The 27,688-nt window shown below is 40.8% G+C and overlaps 1 protein-coding gene across 3 annotated transcripts in view; it reads left to right on the top strand.

Annotated features, from left to right (window-relative positions):
- The window catches only part of LOC103188710 (centrosomal protein of 164 kDa), an 86,431-nt gene that overhangs the window by 22,198 nt on the left and 36,545 nt on the right, over positions 1 to 27,688 (top strand). For 2 of the 3 annotated variants that reach the window (XM_042343891.1, XM_042343892.1), the window contains 7 exons: positions 8,931 to 9,017; positions 11,113 to 11,286; positions 12,545 to 12,655; positions 13,198 to 13,275; positions 18,738 to 18,848; positions 20,921 to 21,412; positions 25,264 to 25,335. In XM_042343891.1, coding sequence (XP_042199825.1) covers positions 8,931 to 9,017; positions 11,113 to 11,286; positions 12,545 to 12,655; positions 13,198 to 13,275; positions 18,738 to 18,848; positions 20,921 to 21,412; positions 25,264 to 25,335 — 1,125 coding nt within the window. The remainder of the gene's footprint in view (positions 1 to 8,930; positions 9,018 to 11,112; positions 11,287 to 12,544; positions 12,656 to 13,197; positions 13,276 to 18,737; positions 18,849 to 20,920; positions 21,413 to 25,263; positions 25,336 to 27,688) is intronic. The other variant, XM_042343893.1, reaches the window with a different exon arrangement.

Here is a 27,688-nt window from a genome sequence, read left to right on the forward strand (position 1 = left end):
GGATAGACCAGAAGAAGGCAGGATGGAACTTGAGGCTGGTGCGTGCTGGGACTCCTCTGATTCCAATCTGAATAGAATGAGTTTAGAAAATTTATTAAGTAAGGAGACAATTAATAAAGCAAAGAACTCGATAAGAAGTCAAGCCGAGATTCTGCAAGAGCAGGCTGATGGCAGAAAAGTTTCATTTGCTCTCGAGGAACAGGTAATTGTATTCACTGAGTCAGAAAATCAGAAAAATCTGGTCGAAACTCTACAGGGAGATGCCTGTTCATTTCAGAATATACAATCCTTTGTTAAGATAGCACAAAGCAACATAGAAGAAGACCGGGTTAATGAAAACTTGCCAGAGGAAGGTGTTGAAGGGTTTATAGGTTTATCGATTTGTAACGCTGGAAATTATTCTTGCAGTAGTGGTAGTCAAACCATTGTGCCTCAAATCAGAATCTTGGAGCAATCAATTTTTAAAGTGGTCGAGGAAACGTTGACAAGATCACAGAGTGCTCAAGGTTCAGTGAAGAGCGAGCCCTGGATTGTAGACGGGAAAACAACGGCAAGCGAACCGAAAGCAAAACCGTCTGCAAGTGCAGGAGCAATAAATACCCGACTTAAATCATTTGGCCGCTTACACAAAGGCCTAAGAGTAGGACAAACGCTTGATGAAGAAGGTAAGATAATGAGGCCAGAAAGCGGTGCAGGAGAATGTGTTACTGGGGCAATTCCTGAAGGAAACCAAAGGAAATTAGGTAACAGAAGACAGGAATATGCAGGAATACTTGATGTAAAGTCTCTTTCTGGACAGAATGTTTCCCTGAATACCCTGAATGGTCACAGGCTACAGACACAAAGGCCCGGGCACACGCTTGATGTTCTTGAAGGCTGCACAGACTTGGAACCAAAGAGAAACGTAGAGCTACCTGACTCTGATGCTTGCGTCGCAAACCTCTCTGATTCTGGTTCCTCTTCCATTGATCATTCAGAAAAAGAAACCGACACATTCTCTTGTTCTGACTGTTTGTTGTTGAATAAACGGAGCCTAGCCGTCGCTTGTGAGCATTCCCTGCAAATTTCAGCCTTCGGGGTGAAGGGGAGTGAAAACGAGTACTCAGAGGATCAGAGGTTTTATCGGGAAGTGCTCAAAAATATCAAGGAAAGCCGAGGAATGCGTGTGGATGTTTCGGCAAACATGGGGCACACGGGAGAAGGTGGGGAAGTGCCCGATCTGCAAGAGGAAGGGAGCAAGAATGAGCTTTATTCAGAATTTGATAATTCCGATGTGGCTTTTGGATTGCATCAGAATCTTACTCCGAGCTCGATTACAGAGGAGAAGATTATTAGAATTGATCACGGGATGTTGGTGTCTGTGGATGGACAGCCCGAGCCAGTGGATTATTCGGAGTGCAAAGAAGTGGCATCTTTGAATCACCCGTTTTATCTTCAGGCTGGTGACTGTGCTGGAGAAACTCCGATAACTACATTAGCAACTCCACAAGAAGATTGCAGTAGGAATTTTGAGGAAGAGGCGCTTAATAATCTTCATCAGGGCCCCTTTAAAACTGAGCAAAATCACAAGCAGAATATCGAAAAGGTGGATGAAACTGTAAGTATGATAGCTGGCAGCACGTTAGAAAACAACAGTATAATGATGACTGGTAGAAGTAATATCAGGAGTCTCCATATCCATGTAGCGTCCACTAAAACAACAACATTCATATAGTGCCTTTCACCCAGGGCAACGTCTCGGAGCGCTTAACAGCGGAGCCTGACACTAAGCTGGGGGGAGGGAAGAGATGACCATAAGCATGTTCGAAGGGGAATGTCTTTAGTCCTGACTTAAGGACGTGATGGTGATGGTGGGGTGTAAACTACATGCCAGGCAGGATCCATCCTGCCGAGACTTAAACTGAAATGATTAGATTAAATTTTCCAGCACTATATATTGGTTGCTTGTTACATAAATTAAAATGACACAAACCAAATGGAAAGTGAAGAGCTGTAAACCAATCCTGCAATCATTCGACACTGTCTAGAAAGCTTGTATTGACAAATAGCCAACTAGCACCTGGTGGGTAGACTGTATTTGAAGGTCTTCAGATATTTATCCCTGGGAATTGTTAATCTCTTATCAGTACTACTTTGGGCCCAGTGGCTAATGTCAGTAACCTACCTGAATTGCTAAGGCTAGCTAGAAGTTCAGATGCTTTATTCCAGTCATACCGGCTGCATACAGTGAGTGCGAGACTCCTGGCAGTTACCCTATGATTAAATAGTCCATGCGGGCTTTTTAAAGGAAGAGTCAACGTTTCCCCTTCTTTTTCCATTAATCTAATTCTTTTCCTTTGTTTTATTCGAAAAGCCATGACTAAAGAGCATTTTCTTCACTCTCCCTCACTATCCGTTCCCCATTCGACACAGACGGTTAACACTTAAGATCTTCAAATGAAGTGGAATAGGATTGCCATGCGAAAATTAAACTGAACCCAGTAATTTGACCGAGGATCAGTATAATAAAGATTACTCAACATTAGTGTCTTTTAAAGATTCTGAATTACCCTAGGTTTTTCAGCGCCAGTAATCTTCTCTAAATCTACTGCTCAGTGATATCTCATTTGGCTGTTTTAAATCTGCTAAGTACTGTGTAGGCCAGAACAGCAAAATCTTCCCTGACTGATTATGACAGCAATTCTCATTGCCAAGAATACACCCAGAGAAGATGTTCTGATTGTCAATTTTGTCAGCTTGCTTCAGTGCTTACTGCAATTCTCGTCAGCTACCACAAGAAATTTGTTGATTTTGATTTAAAGATAGCTCCTTTTAGATGTTGGATAGCATCTTTAAAAAATATAGCGGAAATGGATCCTTGCAATGTGCTGCTGCCAATGCATTGGTGTCGTTTTAAAGTAGGGTGATAATGATAATAATTCTTGCATTTATATAACGCCTTATCACGCCTTCAAGACTTCTCAAAGCGCTTAACAGGATGTACTGTAAAGTGAATTGACTTGTGTATTTTCTGGACGAAATGTAAATGGATATGTTGTTTCTCTTGCTGGATTTTTGTCTGACATTTTAATTAGAATAGTGAAAGCCGCACTCCAGTCCTCTGGGTGAAAATTATAGTTTTGTTTTGCTGCTTCTACTCTGCTATTTACAAGGGTTTTGATTTATGTTTTGAATTGTACAATCTGATCGGTAATTTATTCATCATTAAAATCTCATTCTTCACAAATGCATTTGGAAGGAATCAATATGAAAAAAGAGTCTTGAAGTATAGGATCAATCTCTTCTTCCTTCCCTTCTCATCCACGAGTGGTCCTGTCTCCAAAGCAAAATACATTTGATTTCATTGAGCGATGATGCATAGCGTATATGAACCGGGCAAGACTACAGCAAAACCACATGGCTCTTGGGACTCAGTAAACCACAATTTCTCGTTTGTATATAAAAAAAAGCATCTGTCGTCTTGATAAAAGCTGCAAACTCACACAAGCGGTTTGTATAAAGGACCCTTTGTTCCATTTTATCCTTCCTAAACACCATCCCATTATTGCGTTTCATCCACAATATGTAGAGTCCATCCATTGAGACGTCTCGAAGAGACATGATAAGGCGCTGTATCAAATGCAAGGATTTGATTATTATTATTATTTTACAGTATATCCTGTGATGCGCCTTAAGACATCTCAATGACGTGATAGGGCACAATAATGAATGCAAGGATTATTATTACATTAATAATTACACTTTGACTTTCCACAAAATAGGCTATTGGCATATTAATCAGTTATTTGATAAACTAAACCATCCTGTCTTATAACTACGGCAATTCAGGGTAAATGACCCTCAGAGATGATAGTTGCATCAGACATTAGCAATTTTTGGGAACCAGAGAACAAAGAAAAAGGTATCTCGACGCACAAACTAGCTGGGATTTATTGCTAATACAAAGATAAGTTGCTGAGGGAGAAAGTACTGTCTATGAGGAGCAACGTATAAGCTCAAAGAAATCGTTTTTAAGGAGTGGAAAAATTGAAAATGAACTTTGTGCGTAGAATCTCAAAGTAGCAGGAAGTTGCTCCTTTGTCAAAAATGTACCTTTTGGCCCCAAGCAAACTGAAAATTATCAAATCTTTGAAGCTTTTAAATGATACCTATTCACTTTCTTAGATTGGGCACATCCCAACAGGAAAATCTCACTGCGTGCACAGGAGAATCATAGGCTGAGGAATGGAAGACTAGGTCAATGTCAAAGTAGTTATGTGTAGCCGGTGACATTAATGACCCTATTCATTGGCTTAATTGTTGTAATCAGAAGGGAATGGGCACGACGTCCTATTCATATGATAATGTAATCAGAGGGCCAGTTCATTACATTTTTCATAGTACTGGCACTTAACCTGGGAGTCCAAATGTAGAAATATGTCATCCTTTTAGCATTTCTCTTGAAAGGCTTCCAATAATTTTTACTCTTTAGTATTCAGACACCATGTTGGGTTTGGGAAATATAACGTCCACATTTCTGTAGGTTCAGTCACCCCATGCCATTTTTATATTTTTGTTGTGATGGTTTGTGGAACACTACCGTGCTCAATTGGCTGCCGCGTTTCGCCCACAAGGTACACAGTCACTCCACTTTACAGTATATCCTGTGAAGCTCTTTGAGACGTCTCGAAGACATGATAAGGTGGTATATCAAATGCAAGGATTATTATTATTGTTATAAGTTGTATTGATGTTGGCTTTGGATGGTACCCGGGGTGGCTTCTGTTTCAGCTGGCTCTGCGGCAGCCTGCAACTTAACTATCTTGAGAGCCGCTGAAGTTCACAGAGTTTAGTATTCCAACCATTTCTGCGATTCAGCAAAATTAGCATGCAAATGCGATGTGCCTTTAGAATACTAAGCAGGGTATAGCGGCGGAATTCTGTCGCGTGTGTGTGTGTGTGTGTGAACAGCACTTGGTGAAATCCGTTTTAAAACTCCGCAGTGAACTCAGAGGAAGACAACTTTACAATGCTGTGATGGTGGCTAGAGCAAATGGGCATTTCTGGTCTTTACTGAGGATGTCCTCCCGACATGAAAGGCGCTATACACATGTAATTTTATATTGTATTGTGCCAAAGCTTGCTAACAAACGTTTCTTTATGAAGGCGTTCGCTCAGTTTACCAATAGTTCCCCGCTTTGCTGTTTTCCCTCTCTTATGTTTATGGTTTAATTTAATGGCAGTAAGCGCTTCATTATACAGTATTAACAGAGAATATAACAGCGTGTTTTGTGCTGAATTCAAAACACAGGGAATTATTCTATTTATTTATGCATCTTATTCCCTTGTTATATTAATCATAATCCTTGCATTTCGCCCACAAATATACAGTCAATTGACTTACAGTATATTCTGTGAAGCGCTTTGAGACTTCTGAAGGCGTGATAAGGTACTATATCAAATGCAAGGATTATTATTATTATTATTTGATGTTGTGCCTTATCAGGTCTTCGAGATGTTTCAAAGCACTTCGCAGAATACATTGTAAAGTGTAGCGACTGTGGATTTTGTGGGAGAAACGCGGGAGCCAATTGTGCACAGCAGCGTCCCACAAACAGTCATGAATTGAGTGACGATTTTTTATGTATTTATTTTGAGTGAGGGATTATTAACCCCCGGAAAGTGATCTTCCAATCGACTAACAACTGGTTATGGCAACAATTTGTGTTTAGATAGCTCCCTTCCCTTCGGATAATGTCTAGGAGTGTTGCACGGCACAGTATATATACTATATCGACCGCTATTTCTTCTCCTTAGTACTCAACTCTTCTCTCAGAGTCCTAGTTTCACATTCACCCCTGGCTGAGTGCGTCAGGTCCTATGTGAAATGGCTTGGGATATTGCTTGAAGCAGTTTCTTTGTGGGTCCTGCCATACTTACATACTGAGTGCAAAAAGCATTGTCTGAAATGGAGCTGTTCACACCTCGTATAGTTGCAAGTGATTTTTTTCCCTGAAATTAGGCTTGAATTTCAGTATTAGACCCCAGTTGCTTTGCATCTACCCCACTGTGCTGAACCTGGGAGCGATTGATCTTAGAATTGAGTGCTAAAACTAGGAAAGTGTTCCACCCCTTGGAGCCAACCTTGATCAGCATAACTATCTGCCAAAGAACGGTATCTTAAAGTGCACTTAATGAGGACCGTAGGAATTTTTATGACTGTTTTATGTTGGATTTTAATGAGCGTAGGGGGAACATAAGTACATTGTGAGCATCTTAAATTCTCCAGTGCACAGTATTATGGAATAAGAATATCTGGTCCTCTTGCAAGTGTGGAGGCAGTGACTGTGCTGGTTACAATCTTCTGGTATAGGCCCCCATAGAGCAATAAAGAAAAAAAATTCCATCAACCAATTGCATGTTACAGGAAATTATTACAGATTAAGGAGTTGTATCCAGTTCATGTTTATTTCTTCTCCGCCAACAATACTGAATAGCGCAGCAATTTGTCTGACTCTGAATGCTTTACAAATGCGATCAGATGATAAAGTGTGTAGATTACTTTTTAATTCTCCTCTGAACTAAATCCGCCAATACATAGAACTCTTGCCTGTCAAACCTGGAGTTTGAAAATTAAATTAGGGATTAACCCAATATACTGATCTCTGACAAGATGATTGATGTTTAAATGTCACCCATGTTCTAAAATCCTCTCTCGCATACACCCAGAACATAAAGCGATATTGTCTTAATTGTATGATGGGGTGAGGGGGGGTTTATTTTTAGTTCTTATGTTTTGAACCATACTAGATAGATACAGTAATATAATAAGTAAAAAACAACTTGCGTTTATACAGTGCCCTTCATGCAGGGTAGGTCTCAGAGTGCTTGAAGCCTGATGTCGAGCGGTGGTCGAGCGGGGGGGTGGGAGAAAGTGACCGTAAATACGGTCGCAGAGGACGTTTGACAGTCTTGATCTAAAAGAGAAGGGGCAAGGTGGAGGGATCGGGCAAAAGAGCGACAAAGTTATAGGTAGAGTGAGAATAAAACAGGAAATTTATTTATAGGAAATACTTTGGTAGAAAATGATCCATAATGGACTAGTTTAAGACATCCTGGTTGCTGAATTGGCAAAGGAGCTGCCTGTGTGTAGTTAAGGAATCAGAAAATCTCTGAAATAAGCTGAAATAGCTGATCTCAGCGAGGTTCATGTTATGTTATGTTCTACTTGGTGTCCCTGGAGTTGGACAGTAAAAAAATTCGACCAGAATTTATGTTTCTCATTGTTATTTAGTGACCCCCCTGATGGACTGAATAGGTCTTTGTGATGGGGAGGGAGGAGAGGATTAGTTTCCTCCCTCTCCCCTCTGCATTCGCTGTGCTATGAGTTTGGGTAATGCAAATTCAGTTCCTGCCCCGTCAGCGGAAAAATGTCCCAATTGGTGATTTTTGACTTGGACAGATCCCAGGGATAGCTCATGTTAAGTGAGGAACATTGACACTGAGCTGGAGTTAAAGCTCCTCTGTGAGATGGAAGGAGCTTTATTTTGCATCTGGCCCATGCTATGCTTGACCTGGTTAGTAATTAATCTTAACCCAGGGTGCCCACAGTGTTCTGTTAGCAGAAATTGTCACCAGTGGTATGAATGCAGTTTAACAAACCAAAGAGGGTTTTAGAATTTTATATTTCGGGGCATCCTCCTGACGAAAGGAGCTGTATAAATAACAAAACTGTCCGCAATTGGCTGCCGCGTTTCGCCTACAAAATATGCAGTCAATTCACTTTACACTTTGTATTGAGGAGTCGAGAAGATGCATAAAGCTCTATATTAAATGCAAGGATTATATATTATGTACTAAATTTTATGAAAGCAAACCTAGCTAATAAAAAAAGGAGCTTGTTGAACTTGTGCTTCAACCTACTGATGTAAAGATTCTTCCAACACTGGCAAATCTGTGCCTTCATGTTAATGAAGCTTTTAGGTTCTGGGTCCTTGTTAACCAGACCTGATTATACAACATAATGTGGAATGAATATTTGCCCCAATGATAGGATTCGGAATGAATGGAAAAGCAGATTACAGAGACAAACTACTGGGTCAGTCAGTGCTACGCGGTTTCTTACTGTGGACTTGTGATGCCTGCTGTATATAATGTGTGTTTATGTGCCCGTGTTTGGAACTTTTCTGTATGATCACGAAGCACATGGAGCAACAACAACAAGTTGCATTTATTTAGCGCCCTCTCATAGGCTTGCGGCCCAGAGAGCAATTCTGTATGACAGCAAAAATAAGGAAAAAGTAATAATCTGTTAGGAAAGAGAAAATGATCTAATTGAAGAGTTCAAATGGTGCAGGAGCAAAACTGGAATGAATTCTTAGAAACATGGAATTCAATCCCACCTTATCCCTGTACTCTTTCACAAAGAGCTTCTCTCTATCATTCTTATTAACTGAAGTCGGAAATGTGCCTTTTTTTTTAGTAAATTTCCTCCTGTCCTCTTTTTATGAAGTACTAATTACTTTACATCATAAAATGACATTTTTTCCCCTTTCTGGTAGTTTTCTCCTACTTTTCATGTGGGCTATCGATGATCTCTATTCAGCTAATGCATATTGACAGCCTCACTGAAGGATTATATTTGTAATGTTATCACTGCAAGATTGCAGAGACTTAATCCGTACCAGATTACTGAGAAATGACACAGCTCTTTGTATTATGTATATTTTTTTTAAAAAAAGCCACAAAAAATATTGCACTCCAGTCTTTGAATGGATTGATTGAATGTTTGGCTTGGGGTAATAGATTGCTCCATTTTATTACTAATAGCCAAGCCTTCAACTCTGTCCTTGATTGCACACTTTTGTGCACTTTTAAGAGGAGCATTTGTTAAGGACTCTAGTACAAAAATGTATTGATTTTAGCCAGTGCGATTTTTTTTTGTTAAACAGGTCATTGATCTAATGTGCAGCACTGTAGATAGTAGGAAGTTGGTACAGGGGAATGGCGGAGGGGAAGATCCCAGGCGCGGCAAAACCGTAAGCAAGTTTCCTTACTCCACACGCCTCTGTTTACCTAACAGTAAGTTGTTGTTAGCAGATTGCTTTCCAGGGGGTAATAATCCCTCAAAAAAAATAATAATTTGGTCACTCAATCCAAGTCTGTTCGTGGGACACTGCTGTTGTGCAATTGGGCCTGCAGTGTTTCGTCCGCAAAATACAGAGTCAGTTCACTTTACAGTACATTCCGTGAAGAGCTTTGAGACATCTCAATGATGTGGTAAAGCACAATATCAAATGCAAGGTTTATTATTTGTTAATAACGTTATTATTATCTGGTTCATGGCTCGGGGGCAGGTACTGTATTGGAAGAAATCTGGGAGTAAGTTCTCCCTGCTCACGGCAAAAGTGTGGAGAAGATGAGAGACACACCTTAAACAAATGAGCAAGAAGCAAATGAGAAAAGTATAGATTTGAAGAAACATTTAAAAACTTTAAGATCTGGAAATTTTCACTATCCAGGCGATCAATTAATGAATAATTAGGAGTTAAACTGACCCATTTAAAATGATCAATTAGCAGATTAACATGTGCAAAGATTATAAATTGAGGCCATTAATCTGCTGCATAAAATATACCTTCTGTGTATGGACTGGAAAACTACATTACTAAAGAGAAAGATAAGACTAAGAAGTAGAAAAAAAAATAATCGCCTGACATATAAAAGACGAGGTTGTTGGGAAATTAAATTCTAATTATAGTGAGAATTTTCACGTTTAGTACCCTCTTGGGACTGGTTTGATGCTGTACTGAGCTGTTCTGGTGAAGTCTGATGGACGAGAGCAGTTGTGTGTCCAGAGTAGTTGCTTTTAAAGCTACTCTTACAAGGCTTATCTTAAGATGTTAGGCAAGTTTCCTTACTCCACATGACTCTTGTTTACCTAGGGACCTGATTGTTAATCGATTGGCTAAAATAATAATTTGGTCATTTAATCCATCACTGTTTGTGAAACTGGCTGTCGTGTTTCGCTCAAAAAATATAGTCAATTCATTTGACAGTATATCCTGTGAAACGCTTTGAGACGTCTCAAAGACGTGATAAGGCTCTATATCAAATGCGAGGATTGTTATTGTTAGACTGGATGATCGGGAACCACCCAGTCTGACAATAGCAAGTAGATGATACTCACCCAGAACTGTACTTTGCTCAGGTCACTTACTGAGTTGAAAAAGTGTCTGTGCTTGTTAAAGTAGAGCTGCCCATCTTAACGTGATCACTGGAACAACAACAACATCTTGCATTTACGTAGCACCCCTGAATCCATTTAGCGTCCCAGAGCGCTTGGAACAGCATACAAAACAATAAATTACATTTGTATAGCGCCTTTCATGTCGAGAGAACATCCCAAAGCACAATAGTGGGAGTGGAGGGCCAATGAGATTTGTGCTCAAAACAAATGCACCTCGTCATAGACACAATATATTTGCATCTATAGCGTTGTACTCCACCACTGTCACCATTCTGAGATGCTGCCCTGTGTGATGGGCGTGATACCTGCAAGTTGTTGTTGATATAATTTTAAAGGAAAAATGACCCCTCCTTGCTAGTGAGTTTCCTGTTTTTTTTTTTTACTTCATCTCAAGTGAAATTGGGCTTCAGAACACAGTGAGGAAAACTTTTTTTATATTTAAAAAAATCCCACCCCTTCCCCTCCCCCCCACTCCTTTCCCTTCCACATAATTTAGGGTTGTAATAATTCGACACAACTGGGGATCAAACCCTGGCATGTTCCAGGCTACATTGACTTAGCTCATTGCGTTAGCCATTGGGTACAGCTTGCTAACATTTTCTCCTTAACATATAAAATATTTTTTATATCGCCCACAAAACATACTGTCAATCCTCTTTACAACAAATTCTATGAAGCGCTTTGAGACGTCTCAATGTTTAATAAGTCGCTATATCAAATGCAAGACTTATTATATTAACAACTATATTTGAACATTTAAGTGGTACGTACAGATTGTATATATACAATACAGATTATATTTGTACCCTCAACTCATGTTTGCAATATTATACCTGATTGCAATGTGACGTGACTATTTCTCTCTCTCTCTCTCTCTCTTTCAGGCGTTGAATTCACCATTGACCCTTGTCCCGACATCTCAAGGGGGCCTTGCTCCCTTGCGTGGCCTTGGGGAGACCCCGGCAACTACCCTCCGCAGTTCACTGGGAAACCCACCTGGTCTCACTGGGGGGCTGGAAGCATTGAAAAATTCTTTCGGAAGCTCAACGATATTCGGGGTAACGAAAAAATTATCCAGAAGGCCAAATGTCTTCCCTTTGTCATGAAATTAGATGAAAATAATCCAGACATGCTACCCTTATTACTGCGGTTATATGCCCCAGGATCTGAGATGGGGTGATTTATTATTTTTCATTATCATATCACATCATAAGGAAGCATAGAGTGGAAAGAGGCTGATGATACCTATTCTGTATGATACCTGTTCCTTCTTCAGTCTCCTTCTGCGATCTGCCCTATCGTTGACTCTCTCACTCACTAAATCTGAAGGAAGATTTTGCATACATCATCCTGGTCCCCTGAATTAAGATAATTGAGCATTTGTCTGAAATATTTATCCATCTCATTCAAACCAGATCTCTTTCTCCTCCTCGGAGATCAAAAACTTCCCCCTTGCTAAACTCCAGCCCTTTAGCATTGTAGTAGCTCTCGTCTCACGAACACGGGTTTGATTCCCGCGTGGGGCGAAACCGTAGGCAAGTTTTCTTACTCTACCGCACCTGTTTACCTAGCAGTAATAACAATTCCTCCCCCTCCCCCCAAAAATAATAATGATAATTTGGTCATTCAATCTCCGACTGTTTGTGGGACGCTGCTGTGCGCAATTTGCCGCCGTGTTTTGCCCACAAATTACGCAGTCACTCCACTTTACATTGTATTCTGTGAGACATCTCAACGACGTGATAGGGCGCTATATCAAATGCAAGAATTATTATTGTTGTGACCGTTCAAATGATATAAATGTCAGCAGAAAGAAAACAGAAGTTGTTTTCTGGTGTGCTTTTTTCCAGTTCTAGATGACAAAGATTATCATTGCTTATTTCTATATATTTCTGAATAATAATATAATAATAAATAATATATATTGATATAGCTCCTTATTACGTCTTCGAGACGCCTCAAAGCGCTTCACAGAATAAACGGTAAAGTGTAGTGACTATATTCTTTAGGCGAAACGCGGAGCTAATTGCACACAGCAGAATAGTCAGTGAAGTGTAGTGACTATATTCTGTGGGCAAAACACGGAGCTAATTGCGCACAGCAGTAACCAAATTATTACTGGTAGTATTTATTATTTATAATCCTTCTGTTAGACATAATACAGATACAAACAAAAAGTTGGATCGGCTCGTCAGTCAAATCTTAACTAAACAACATCAATCAGCCATCTCTTTGTGCGGAGGTTGAACTCAAACTCATAATGTCAGTTTGTGTTTAGTGATTCATTTTTTTTGTTGACTTCCATGGGTGCTGAAGATCTCCAAAGCAGATGGCCTCACAAAAAGTCTTCTAGGGTCAAAGCAAGAAGAGAAGATCTCCCTAAACCTACCAGACTTCAGTGAAGAGGAGGAAATCAGTGAAGAGAAGGTACACTACGCTTATGTAACGTATTGCGTTTGCTTTTAGTTGGAGGAAAATGGGGGTAGATGGCCTCTATTCTCATCAGTCGTGTTTAGAAATTGTTAGAAAAAACACCTGAGCTCAGTTCTTTGCTAGCTGAAGTCATTAACTTGCATCGTCTCTTGTCATTCAGCGTTGTGGCAACAGTAAGTCTAGGTCAGGTGTTTTCTTATGAAAACATAACTCTTTGCGTGGATTTAAGTATTGACGCACTATACATTATTAATGCAGGCTTGGCTCGATATGTCTTCAAATGACATTTCTAAACAAAAGTAGATTCCCTGGTGTTGATTTGCATGAAGAACTGCCTTTAAATATTGCTGAGGTCTTTTGACACACTGCTTGAGAATACGAAAATGCCATTTCAAGGTGTGTTTTTTTTAAGTGTACGGAAATTATACACATTAAAGTGGAATATAATGGGAAATTATCTGAAGGTGATGGCAGTGTTCTGGGGAAGGGAAGAACAGAGTGTGAAAATTAAAGAGCGAATATATTTATTTCCGCAGAGCCCTCAAGGTACTGCTCGGCTCATGAAAAACCTGCACATAGACGTAGGGATCCTCGGTGATGGCTTTGAATATGAGGTACGACGTCAGTCGAGAAGAATTTGAAAGTATAAATGTTCTGCTGATCACGCATTAAATCACACAAAGCTCGCATGAAGATGGGTCTTCGGCTCATTTGCGGAGTCCTGAGACGTCTTGAAGAAATGATAATGTGCAATATTAAATGCAGGATTATCATTACGTATAATCTAATCGAATACCAACACCAGCTTCACCCCATATTATGGTATGCCTGCCCTGGTAACCAGTGTCTTGGCCAACAATCCATCAAATATAATTGATCATTCACTTTATTGTACGACATTGCTTTGTGCAAATTGGCAGCTGTCTGAGGTGTTTGAGACGACCTCCCGACATGAAAGGTGCTCTTATCAAATTCAGGGAATTATTATGATTATTAATTATCATTATTAATATACATAGTTACAGGTGGCTGTGCTTAACTTGCCTTCACAACTCTGAACGTGTATTTTCTTGTAATATTGCCTTTGATGTCTGAAAATAACATTTTGGGTTGACATTCCCTGTTCTATTCGATATCATGTGTTCCTTCGTATAATTCCACCATAAATTAAAATGTACGTTTTGAATCACTAAACCCGAACGATCCATCCTGAGGATGTATTCCTTTCAAATTCACAGTCTGTGACAGACTCTGTGAGAAAGAAGAGCAACTTGACGAGGAAGGTTTTAATTGGGCACGGAACCAGAAAATAAAATTTATTCAAAAATGCTGCATGATAACTACTTCTAATTAAAACGGGGATCGCTTTGTCTAAGTATGTGATTTAGAACTTCACTCTCGTCTCCCGTGTCCTCTTCCAGACTCCACCACCCACTGGGCGCATTGCTGTTAATTCCATTGCTATTCTTGATCGAGTTCTTTGTATAATAAGTACGTTATTGATTCATGGCAAGAATGTGTTACAGTGTGTTAGATTTTTTAGTTTTTTTAAAGACGGCATACAACAAACTGTAAGGGGGAACCTGATGAGTGTTGGAGTCGGTGCATGATAAGCGTCTTACAAGTTAGTAATTACCTTGAGGGCTTTTCTGGTGATGTCCAAAGTAGCAAGAACATGGCTCGTGCTTTGTGAATGTCAGCGAAAAAACAATCCAGGATCATTCCCTAAAGACGGGAAAGCATCTTTTAACTATAAGAATAATCCTCGCATTTCATATAGCGCCTCATCATGTCATTGAGACGCCTCAAAGCGCTTCACAGAGTATACAGTGAATTGACTGTACATTTTGTGGGCGAAACATGGCAGTCAATTGCACACAGCAGTGTCCCACAAACAGTCATGGATTGACTAACCAAATTGTTTTTTTTCTTTTGGAGGGATTACACACGGAAAGCGATCCACCAATCGACTAATTGTCCTCTTTATAATATTCGTGTGAGGTTTTATAACCTGAACTGATCTCTCTCTTTTTAAAAAAAACAAGACTCTTAATTGTTACACAGCAGGTGTGAGTGGTACGGTGAAATTTAAAAGCTAATGAATATGATAATGACCCAGAAACTGAAGCTATTTGGTACTTAACATTATTGAATTAAAATGTCATCAGCATCTGATTACTGAGAAATATGTCAACCACAATTGCATCCATTACATAGTCTGAAGAATAATATCTATTGAAAAGCAATAAAAACAAATCAATGTGCAGGTTTAAACCTTTAAACAGAAACTTGAGTCCTGTAGCATAGTGGTTAGCACGCTCACCTCGCAAACAAGAGGACCTGGGGTTCGATTCATGTGCAGTGCGAAACTTTAAGCAAGTTTCCTTACTCTACACTACTCTGTTTACCTTCCTGTAAGTAGGAACCCTGTTGTTAGTCGATTGGCAGATCGCTTTCGGGGGTAAGAATCCATCCAAAAAAAGAATTTGATCACTCAATTCATGACTGTTTGTGGGACGCTGCTGTGCGCAATTGGCTGCTGTATTTCGCCCACAAAACATACAGTCAATTCACTTTACAACATATTCTGTGAAGCGCTTTGAGATATCTCAACCACACGATAAGACTCGATATCAAATACAAGGATTATTATTTTTATTCACCTTGTGCCTATTATTCCCTGTCCTTACTCCTCTGTTTAACTAAGCATAACCCAGAGAGTAAGAACCTTGTAAGCAATGGTCCCAACGATCCATTGCTGGATGCAGCTTAATCTTGTTTAATGCTGGACTTAACTTGCACTATTGCTGCCAGTAGTCCTGATTTTTTTTTGAGCCAGCTGTCTGACACTCGCGGAAACCGATCACCGTTGCTTAAGAGGCTCCAAACCAAACTCAGAATTCCATGTATCCCACCTACACATGGAAATCCCAGAGATAGATTGCTGGAATGGTTGTTCGCACTCCGTGCATCCCGCTTACCTAATTCTGTAAAGCAATAGGCGCAAGTTGGAGAGAGCCAAGACCTGGGGACCCCAGAGTGTGATTGGGGCAACTGCTGGCGCCCAACAACAACAACTTGCACTTATATAGCGCCCTTCATGCAGGTTAGCTTCTGAGAGCGCTTAACAGTGGCGGAGCCTAACTCCGAGACAGTGGGTGGGTGGGGGTGGCCGTAAGCACGATCGACGAGGAAAGTTTTCAGGCGGGAAGTTGAAAAAGGGGAGAGAGGGGACAAGGCGATGGGATTGAGGGGGAGAGTATCCCAGAGCTAACCAGCTAAACCCACATTGCTTACCATTCATATCACTGTCCGGCATACTTTCCCGCAGCAATATCCAGATGTCGGCTGCACTACTACAAGATAAAGGAGGTGGCGCTGCCTCTACGTTGCATGGTGTTCCACTCCACTGGACACAATAGTTGTGTTGTGTTCAAATGCGTTTACTTTTCTAAACTTCTCGGCTTTGAGACTCTGAAGAGAAATTAGCTCGTGAGAAATCATTATACATTTGCAAATTCATTACCACTCCTCAATATTGCAAATGAAGCAAGGAAACAAATGTTTTAATATTCAAAAGGTTTTCAATTATAATTTAAAATAACAAGGTTTTTGAACCCGCTGCTGTTAATATGTTTGTAGCACTTAAACTCGTGACGTTGTTTGTTTCTCCACTTGGTTTGCTAAAAGACAGCAAGAGTTCTACGTTGTATTGTGCAATGCTGCAATGTCGCTACTCATTGAACGCTGTTTTACATCGACTCCAGTATTCAGTGGATGATAATGGATGCTTGGCACTGATTATGAGGTCAAAATGTAATCAAGGGGTTCAGATAACGTTAATCAGAGCAAAGCTGGAGGGGTTTTCAAACTGAATTTTGAATCCGAGATGCGTGCGTTTTCTTACTTAACGAATAGCGTTAAGTTCTTGAAAGCTCTTTTAATTTTCTCATCCAAATTTGAATTTGTTCCCCCCCGCCCGCCTCCATATCAATGGCAGCTCACAGGACAGGATTAATGATTGTAATTTATTTGTTTCGAGTTTATGGAGGGTGATTAAACAAATTGATTATCATGAAATCATACACTCCAGGTATGCTGTATAGTGAGTAATGAATACAGTGGGAAATGGAACCAAAGTGACCTTGGAAACCATGAGAGTGACGTCTAAATAGCTTCAAACTAAAATTAGCTTCCTGGGCACATGTATGTGCATGCATAATGTACGCCGACCCACATGCGCTCAGAATATTTCACACACGTCAGCTTCACTGAGATGTTCTCTTTGTCAGAAAGAAAGTTTTTTTCCCCCATTTACCCAAGAATCATTGCACACAAGGGCAAATTAGCACAAATTCAGAGAGTGCTTCCAGCCGTGCGCTGTATCTGAAATCAATGATGCCCCCTCAAATGTTTTGCTGCAGGAGAGAGATTTTCCTGCGCCCAAGTAAGCACATTATTTTCTGTAGCGTTGGCTGTAGAGGTAGCTTTGCATTGTGTGAAGCCACAATGGAGGGGGTAATAATCCTTCAGAAATAAAATTTTATTTAAAAAGATAATAAAAATTCGTTCACTCAGTCCACGACTGTTTGTGGGGATGCTGCTGTGTGCAGTTGGCTGCTGCATTTGGCTCACAAAATAAACAGTCAATTCACTTTGCAGTATAATCGGTGAAGCGCTTTGAGACGTCTCAAAGACGTGATAAGGTGCTATATCAAATGCAAGGATTATTTTATTATTGTATCTCAATTTCCAGCATTCTGTGCATCTGCAATTGGAAGCTCATTCACTATATTAGATTTGTTGTGGTTCTTTTCATTTGTTTTTGAAGGACAAAAAAAAAGAATCAATACAATAGTCCTCACAGAGTTAAAGATTCGAACTCCAGCATATTCTCTAGCTGTGGTGTAGATGAAGCACCAACCCTGCTGGCAGAATGAATCGGGTAACAGTAATTAGATTTTCCCCTCTGGGATTCGCAAAAAAGCAACACCAAATTAATTCCTGGTTGCTTGAGCAGCTTAGTAATTATCTGAGTTGTGAATGTCTGAGAAAGGAGAGAAAAGAGGGGACGTGCAGTGGCGTCCTTCACTATTATCACTCCGCTCCACCATCGGTGGCCACGCTTACAGCTACTATACCCTGAAACTCACTGGAACTCTCTTCCTCTATCCCTCCGCCTTTCCTCTTCATTCCTCATCTTCAAATCGCACCTGAAGACCTTCCTCTTCGACCCCTCTCCATCCGGCTCGGCTTCGTGCTCCGCCACTGTCAAACACTCCGGGACGCTACCCTGCGTGAGGGGTGCAAGTTGTTGTTGTCAGCATTTTTCAAAAGTATTTCATCCTTGATTTCCATCCCCACAGTTTTAAGTAGAGCCATTCGCAAGAGTTGTATTATTTCTCTCTCTCTGTCTCTCTGCTGGATATTGTGAGTGCAAAAGGATTACGTTTGAAGATTCTGTGCCTTTCGGAGGAATCGAATTAACACAAAAAAGGCCGGGAGTAAAGGGTTGGGGGAATTGAATAATCTCCTTCGCCACAAGTGCTCCCATTAAAAATTTCGGCTGCAGTGACACTAAATCTCCCTGTACGATTTGTCAAAGTACAGAGTGTGTCCTCTCAGATTATATTCTTCAAACTCATACCAGCATTAAGGTAATATATGCCATCTCTCTATCTTTGAGTAAAGCTAGCCAGTGCTGTGTTTGCCGAGATATTTAGGAATGGGATGAATATTTTTCTTTATCTAGCTTTTAAACGAATTGGAAAATTTGTATAAGTATCGTGAGGCAGTGAATAATAATTCTTGCATTGATATAGCGCCTGCCACATCGAGAGGACATTTTAAAGTGCTTCAAAGAATTTTACTGTAAAATGTAGTGACTGTATTTTATAGGCGAATGCAACAGCCAATTTGCGCGCAGAAAACTTGCCTTTGATATCTCGTCAGCAAAACATCTCAAAGTGCTTCACGGGATTTACGGTAAAGTGGTGTGACTATGTATTTGTAGGCATTTATCTGTTGCATTGCAGCTGATAATAGTCATCTTTTTTGACTTGTCCGTGACTTTCAGGAGAGTGCAGAAATTGTGGAGGATGAAGGTCATGATCCTGTGGATGAAGGGACTGAACCGGAGCTGCAAAACCTCCCAGCGTCCGATGAAGAAGCAGAAAGTCATAAAGAGGTGATTTTTTTTAGTACTCTTTATCACCAGAATGCGTCATGTCACTGAACCTGGATGGAGCACTCCCGCCCCTCCTTATTCCACTGTCTCCACTGGTAGAATTCCAGCTTTGTAATGGTAGTTGTGCTTTTTAGGATATATGAGCATTCAATGTTCATATATATAACACATAATATTACATTCGATATAGCGCCTTAACATATCTTTGTGACGTTTCAAAGCGCTTCACAGAATATACTGGAAAGTGAATTGACTATATATTTTGTGGGCGAAATGCGGCAGCCAATTGCGCACAGTAGCGTCCCACAAACAGTCGTGGATTGAGTGACCACATTAATTTTTTGAAGGAATTATTCCCCCTGGAAAAGCGATCCGCCAATCGACTAACAACCGGTTTCCTACTTACTGCCAGGTAAACAGGAGTTGGAGTAAGGAAACTTACCCAACGTTTCGCCCTGCCCGGGAATCGAACCCGGATCTCTTGCATGCAAGGCGAGTGCTCTAGCACTGAGCTACAGGACCCCACATACATTGTATAAACGCTTTCGACATCCAATGACCCATGTGATGTCAGTAACCAGAGTTGCTGTCCAAATGAGTTTATGCCGTTTCTCAAAGGAAAGATTTTTTTTCTTTCTTTATTCAGAACCTGCACAGAGTATTCATGGCAAACGCACCCGCTGGGCTCGCCACATCGGGGGAAGAAACGTATAGCCGTTAATCCCAGTGGTGTGCGGAGGTCCTAGGTAGTCAACCAAATACTTTATACTTTATTGCAATGGATATGGTGAGGAAGGCAGCCATTGTAAAAACGCTGTTTCCAGTTAATTTTTTTTATTCATGAATGAAACTGATCAGAAATGTTTATTCTTCATTGACTTAACAAAATAGAGGGAGATACCAACGATGCATTCAGTAAGCAATTTTTTTTTCCATTTTTAATCAAGAGCGGCCTATTAATTTTTTTTGAAGGCAGGAACATTGTATCAGTTATTCGATCGAGTCTTTGGCTGAGCAACTCATTTGCAAATTCATTTCAGATAGTGGGAAGTTCCTATTTGTGCTTTTAATTTCCAATTGAAGTATTTTCCAACAGCAAGCCATTGTTGTATTGGAGGCTGTATTGGGTGCACCTTTGTTTTAAACAGTTGGAACTCCTTGTTTCTTCACTCACCGTGCAAGAGTCTTTTAGTTTGCTTAGGGCAGGATAGTCCAACTGGCATCCCACTGGTCAATGTCATCCCCCTTCCCCTCTCCATTTCACCTGGAACACCCGTGCCCTCCATAACCCATAAACGTTATGTCATGTTTCTGGAAACGCAAAAATATTGCTTGTCCGGGCTGTGGACGTCTCTCACATAGTGCATCCAGCTCTCAGCAGCCAAAGGGTTGGATCACGCTGATTTAGGAAATGCACCGAATAAAAATGTTAAGACTACTCATGATGAACCATTCCCAATTGGATTCTGCCTGGTCTGTTCTGGTGCATATTTGTTCAGGATTCTACTGCAAATAGCAGTGGTGAGGATTAGTACCTCCACATCTGCTCCTCTGCACCTCAGTTTAAGTTGTATGAGGTATGTCCAATAACAGCAGCAGCAACTATAAATTGCATTTGTATTGCACCTTTCACATCGGGTGGATGTCACAAGTTTGCTGGACAATGAAGGGTTTGCAAGTGAGCTGTTGGTTGGAGTTGAGAGTGGAGGGAGGGCAAGAGTGGTGGAGGTGGGAGAATGACCGAAGACATGGTCAAAGAGGGAAGTCTTGAGAAGACACATGAAGACACATGAAGCACATAATGCTTACAGTTCCAACTGACTAAACACGTGGATGTTCATTCCTGGCGAAATGCGAATGTAATGCGTAGAATTCTGTTCTTATTTATTTTATAGCAACGAATGCAACGCTAGTGTCATAACCTTGCTAGCTCCTGTGTACTTTATCCTTATGTCTAATCCAGCGCACGGACATAGGAACATATATAGGTTAGTTAGTGTTAGTTGCAAAATAGATCTGACTGACTTGTACCTTTTTCTTCCCGATAACTTGTACCTTTCGAATGCAAAAAGGTATCGTTTTATCAAAGCCAAGGGAGAAGTGAGCCTGCAAGTGGAGTTGACTCTGAGAGCCTCCACGTGTTGCCCTCAAGCCCAAATAAGTTAAGCTTTGGCAACGAACTAATCGGTAACTGCGACTGGCTTGAAGGAAAAGTGGACCCGCAGGATGAGAGTGACGGAGAGGAGGAGGAGGTGGAGGTGGTCCTCATGAGAGCATCACGACCAGCCCGCCTAGGGCGCGCAGCGGCCATTGAGGAGGACGAGGAAAGCGAACAGAACAGAAGCAGCGATAGCAGGGGCAGCTCAGCTGACAGGTCTCCAGTTTCACCTCAGGCTCCTCACGGTGTTGACTTGAAGTCCGTGGGCAAGGAGGAAACCGTCCCCGACCAGGCGGGGGTAGTAGGAGCAGGAGAGGAGAAGGGCAATGAATTGAACGAACCGATCATAACGGACACTGCTATTCCTTGCATTAATCCCGATGATTCGGGGAATCTACCTGAAAAGGTAGGATTGCTAGCAGACTTAGTGCCCCCACCACCCTTGTAGTCTTGAACACCCATGTGCTGTTTGAGTGTGCGGTTAAGTGTTGAGATTTATCTGAACGGTTCCTTTCATGCTAGCGGCATCTATGTTTCAGTTTCTTTATGCTTAGTTCTTAAATAATTGATTTATCCACTGATGAAATTCAATGGGGAGAGGAGGGGGAGAGAGAAGACTTTCAATTTAGAATAAATGGCAATCTACTGGACAAAAACTTATTTTCTCTCCAGCTCACCAGAAAAAATAACAGGACAGACACATTGAGGACAAAATGCTCCTTCTCTTTGGTTTACCATCATCCTCAACTTGCTGGCTTCTCAGTTGCAATGTACATGTGTTCATGAAAGAAGAAAGTCAAATCACTTGCTTTCTTGTCGATTTGGTATCTGAATATTGATTGGCAGATCGCTTTCCGGGGGTAATAATCCCTCAAAAAGGAATTGTCACTCAATGCGCAACTGCTGTGTGCAATTGGCTATCGCGTTTCACCCACAATCTACAACAACTTGCATTTATATAGCTCTACTCATGCAGGGTAGCTTCCCAGAGCACTTGATATACACTTTATAATTTATTCTGTAAAGCGCTTTGAGACGTCTCAACAACGTGATAAGGCACTATATCAAATGCGAGGCTTTTTATTATTATATTGAGCACAGAATGACCTAGGCAATAATGAGGAGCTTGAAGGTGAAAATACCTTGGTTCTGATGCCAGTTGTCAAGGCTGATGTAATGTAATGTCACTGTAATGTGCCTTTGTGAATCATTACAGCACTGTACTCACACATCTATTCTCTCCGCGCACATCTTAATCCGTGAAAAATAACGTTGTGCTTTTTGTTTCCGATGTTAGATTAAATATACCATGCATCCGTGTTAAAATTCCAAAATAAACCTGGAGTAGTGTAGTGTGAGCTAGCTTACATCCTGTGAGTTTGTTAATGGAGATTACAGTGTAATGGGAGCCAGTTTGCTCCTTGGTATTTAGTCACAAACCTCACTTCATGAACCACTGCTATAAATGCGTTCGTAGTGATTATACTGGTTTAAACGCTTGCTTGTTTTGCTCGCTTACAAAGATTTCTCCATCTTGTTCAATGAATTATGCAGAGCACAATGTGCAGTATATTAAATATGCTACCAAGCTAACACATGTTAGCTTGAATATGCAAAGTTTTTGGGCATTGTTTTTATGCCTTGCAACACAAAAGTATAACGGCCTTTTTCATACTCCTAAGTACAGAGTGACCCTGTAGTCACGAGATGCCTCAGTTCAGTTTATACATTGATTGTGTAAACAGCGTCTTTCACTTAAGTGTAAGTGTTCATTGTGTAATATGTTGGCTGTTTGGTCATTGGAGTCAAAAGCCTGCGTCGACACTGTGAAACCTGTATCATCTTTGATGTGCACTTTTCCTTCCTCACATCTCCCGAAAAGAGCATCTCAGATTTGAGGGGATTGAGGTCTCAGTTATTTTAATTTGAATTTCAATTGTATTCTTTTAATTGTTTTCGTCTAATTAAATTGTTCAGAATTTCAGCCAAGCAATCACAATTAACCACCGACAACACCATCAGTCATCATTATATTTGTTTTGCAACTTGTGATTTGCTGTAATACCGCGCCTGAAATAAGGTTTCTGGAAATCAATTGCATTCAGATTTAATTAGTCTACAGTTACCATTCCTGTCAGTTAATTAGTTCACTGCTTTAAAAAAGCAGTTTAAAGAAGATTAATATTTGCTCTCCAAAGAGCCATTCATTCTTATTGCCTGTACTTACCCGAAACAGAACATGTTCGTTCGGAGCAAACGCACACAGTAGAAAAGCAACCGTTTTTTCGCTTTTAGCAACTTTCAAAAGCATCGCAATGTGTTCAACCTGTTATATTCACAAAAATATTTAGTTAATTTGTGATGTTGAATAGCTCAGTCCTCGACAGAATGATTAAAAACAAATTTGTAGCCGTGCTTTCAAAGCTTGTTCGTAATAATAATAATAATAAACATTGCATTTGATATAGCGCCTCATCATGTCCTCAAGGTCTCTCAAGACCTTCACAGGATAAACTGTAAAGTGGATTGACTGTGTATTTTGTGGGCCAAACACATAATACATAATAAAAATAATAATTCAAATGAGGAGTATTACGGTTTGGAAGGCAGGGAATTAAAACATTAATGGCTTATTACCAAGTGCTAAAATATTGGCTGAGATGCTTAAATATTCTTTGTAGGTTTACTATGCCATGTAATGTTCACTTCCTCAATCAGTCGTTCCACAGTCGTTCCTGTTGCCTTTTGATACCTGAGTGACTTTAGATAACAGTCTAAAATGTGGCTGGAACTGAGGGCAAGCAACACTGTGGGCCTTCAGCCTCGCTGACCCCACCCTTTGGAACTCCATCCCGCAGTCCCTTAGCCTCACCCCCTCCCTCTCTCCCTCCTTTGCCTCCTTCAAGGCCAGTCTCAGGACCTTCCTCTTCAACTGTGCCTTCAATCACCTTCCTACCCCTGCCGTCCACCCCCTGCTGATCCCAACGCCCTGCACGAGTCCAAATACCTGACTGTCCAGGGCCTTGGGACATCTTCCCAGCGTGAAAGGCCCTGCATAAATGTTATTTGTTGTTGTTATTGTCGTGAGATGTCCGATTCTACAATACAAATCAAATTTTATTGAAATCTTATTCTAGAGAAATGGTCTGTCTGTGTTCTTTTGCAGTTATATGTACAATGCAGCATTATTACACAGCTCTGTCCTAGTAATAATATATTATTGTGACTGAGTTATAATCTTTCGATTGAGGAACGATTGTTCTATGTGACTAATACAACATGTGACCAGCACTTTTAAAATGTATTCTATGGCATGCTTTGTACGGGTAGAGAAGTTCTGAATTGGTTTGCGTGTTCTGCTTGGGTCAACTAAATTTTATGCATTGTTAGCGATGTTTCGCCCACAAAATATGCAGTCAATTCAATTTACAGTATATTCTGTGATGTGCTTTGAGACGTCTTGAAGGCATGATACGGCGCGATATCAAACGCAAGGATTATTATTATTTTATACATCGTACCTTTGACATAGCGCCTTTCACATCGGGAGGACGTCCCAAAGCACTTCGCTGGTGTATATGCTGTAAAGTGTTGTGACTATGTGAGCGGCTGACCAACTTTATTTGTTGGCCAGGACAACGGCAGAGAGAAACTCCCTTCTCTTTTCGAATAGCGCCGTAGGATCTTTAACATCCACCAGAACAGGCAAATGGGATTCAGTTTAACATCTCATCTGAAGAACGGCGCTTCCAAAAATGTACCTGATAAGCAATTAGAGGTCCATATATGTCACATTCATTTGCTTTTCCAACTAAAAGTAACTCCAGGGAAGACTGTCCTTAACAGGAGATAATAAAACAAACGTGGAAATAATTACTTTGTGCAAATACTAGCTCAGTAGTTTCAGGAAGCTCTTTTATGATTAATAGGAGACGTTAAACTGAGGTCCCTCCTGCCTTTTCGGGTGAACATTAAAGATCAACCTGACACCATTTGAACTGAGGCTGACGTTTCTCCTGGTGTCCTGGCCAACAATCATTGCCGTTTGTGGCAATAAGACCCTGGTTGCCACATTTGTCTCCAAATACATAGTTACTGCACTTGACCTGCATTCCTTGTGAAATGTTTTGACTTCACAGGAGCCATATCAAGTTTGTTAAATGTGTTCGATCTTATAGAATATGACGACACTGATGCAAAGCAACAGCTATTCTTCTTGCAAGTTTTAACAAAGATCTCATTAACTGTCTTCCTCAGGAATCTGATTCCAGTGAAGTTATTAAGGAGCTGCAGTTATCGGAAGACTTGGAGGATGAAGTTGATAATTCAGTAAGTGTTGATCTGCTACGCAATGTGGCCACGTTACTGTGATGTGTTTGTAGAATGGAATGTCGGAATCGAGCCATCCCTCTGTGGTGGTCTCCAGTCCGGTTCCTGACCAGGTGGGTCTGCAGTATTCCAGGACACTGTTGATGTCAGCACAGCCCAAAGCTTGCTAGACAGCGATACCAATGGCAAGCTGTGTGGTTTTAGCTGGTTAGACTTTAGCAGTTACCCCATAGCACACTTTGGGGTCCCCAAGCCTTGGCACTAGCCAACCTGCGCCTGATACTTTCCGGAATTAGGTAAGCAGGATGTGTCCTTCCAGGGAGAGAGAGAGTGTGTGCATTCCATTCCAACAATCTATTTCTGGGATTTGTAGGTGGGTGGGATCATGAGAATCTCAGCTTGGTTTGGATCTTCTAAAGCATGGTGATGGGTTTCCACGTATGTCAGATACCCGGCTGACCCAAAAAAATCTTAGCCAGGTCTTCAGTGGATTTGCCTAGTGGAGGCCATATCCTTCTTGATATAGTGCCATAAAGAACATGAGAATTGCTGGCAAAACAAGACCAAGAACTATCCAGTTCACCTTCCACCATCCTGGCAGTCATGTCCCAAACTGTTTACTGTATCCTGAGATATTATTTCTCAACAGAAATGTATCCTAATTTGTTGTTATCTTAAATTGAAAGAATCAACACTTTCTGCTTCCACCGTCTCCCTAGAGAATGTTCCATAGATTTACCACTCGTTCACTGGAATAGCGATTCTGCAGATTTGTTCTGAATTGACCCCCACATCAATCGCAGGCCATATCCTCTGGTTCTACTGTTCAGTACAATCTGAAACAGCTTATCATGATCTACATTATCTAGTCTCTTTAGAATCTTGAAGACCATAAGTGTACCTTTCGTATTGAGGAATCTCAGAGAGCCTCACAGGATATACTGTAAAGCGATTACAACAACAACATATATTATATTTATATTGCACCCTTTATGCGGGGCACAGAACACTTGTTCTTGTTGTTGGTGGGCACGGCAGCCATTTTGCACACAGCAATGTCCCGTACACACAGCTTTCTTCTTACAACTTTCTGATCCAGTGGCAAGAGAGCTACCAACCAAGCCAGGCTGAGCAAGCAACTTCTTATTCTTAATGCCTAAGCAATGGTTCGTTGAGCTCCTGAGATACAGAGCTGGTAGGGGACTGTTCCCGATAAAACTATCTTTCAGAAGAGATAGGAATTCAAAGTAGATCCATGATGAATGCTTCTAGAGCTATTTTTTGGGGGGAAAAGCATCAGATAGTTATTAGCTGCAAGGCAACACTATCTTCTTCCTCCGCCCTCCCACCGCCTCTCGATCAATAACTCAAGTAGCCTGAAGCTCACTGTTTTCTTCAGCATCACTGATGTGATTGTAATTGGCACCAAAACCTTTGTGTACATGTAGTGGATGTATTTTGACAAGCAGAGTGATCGGATAAATGTCTCCTTTAAACAAGGCTGACTGGGTAACTCAGGAATAGGTTATGAACGTCCGTAAACAAGAGTAATGGTTTGCTGGCAGTGAGATTCAAAGGAATAATCAAATCACAGGGTTCTGATGACTTCATTGAGCGCAAAGCTCGACTTAGTCATATTTTTAAATCATATATTGGCTGTGTTGTAGCTGCCATGCCAGGTTTCCTTGTAATAATAATCCTCATTTTTCTCATTTTTACAAAATAAAGGAAAAATATTTAGAAATTTTGGTAATTTCAATAAATTTTCACGTGATGAATTTAATAATGACCGCAACATTTTGGAAAGCGCCTTTCATGGCGGAAATAGACAGACGGTTGAAAGTGCAGCATTAAGCTGTACAGAGCAGAAGGCTTGAATCTCTGACTGTGCTGAGGTAGTTTGTTTCAGCCAACGGGAGGTGTAAGGGAGTTGTGAAACCAGCCTTGCTACTGTGGGGTAGGAAGAGGAGATTTGAGGAAGTGGCCACCCAGCCAACAGAAACATATACCTGGGAAGGATAAGGTTCTGCTATCCTCAGGGGAAGTGGAAATTAGAGGAGAGGGAGAAAAAAAATTGAAGCCCAAATTTTAAATTGAGCTGATTTTTCCCAAACCACCGCAAATATAAATGGGCTTAATATTTTAAAATGGACGCCCATGGGGTTCAAATGGTCAATCGCTCCACTTTACAGATGGCGTTCTATAAAATGGAGCACTTAAAGAGGCCACTGCAGCTTGAAATCTACTGAACAACTTGTGAACTTACAATCAACTGGCGAGTGCTGCCATCAAACCCTGGCCTCGTTTCACTGCAGTCTTTTCATATTCGGCATCTCTTTTGTGCGGCACACAC

This window comes from Callorhinchus milii, unplaced genomic scaffold, assembly GCF_018977255.1.
Source record: "Callorhinchus milii isolate IMCB2004 unplaced genomic scaffold, IMCB_Cmil_1.0 Scaffold25, whole genome shotgun sequence".
Taxonomy (NCBI): Eukaryota; Metazoa; Chordata; class Chondrichthyes; order Chimaeriformes; family Callorhinchidae; genus Callorhinchus; species Callorhinchus milii.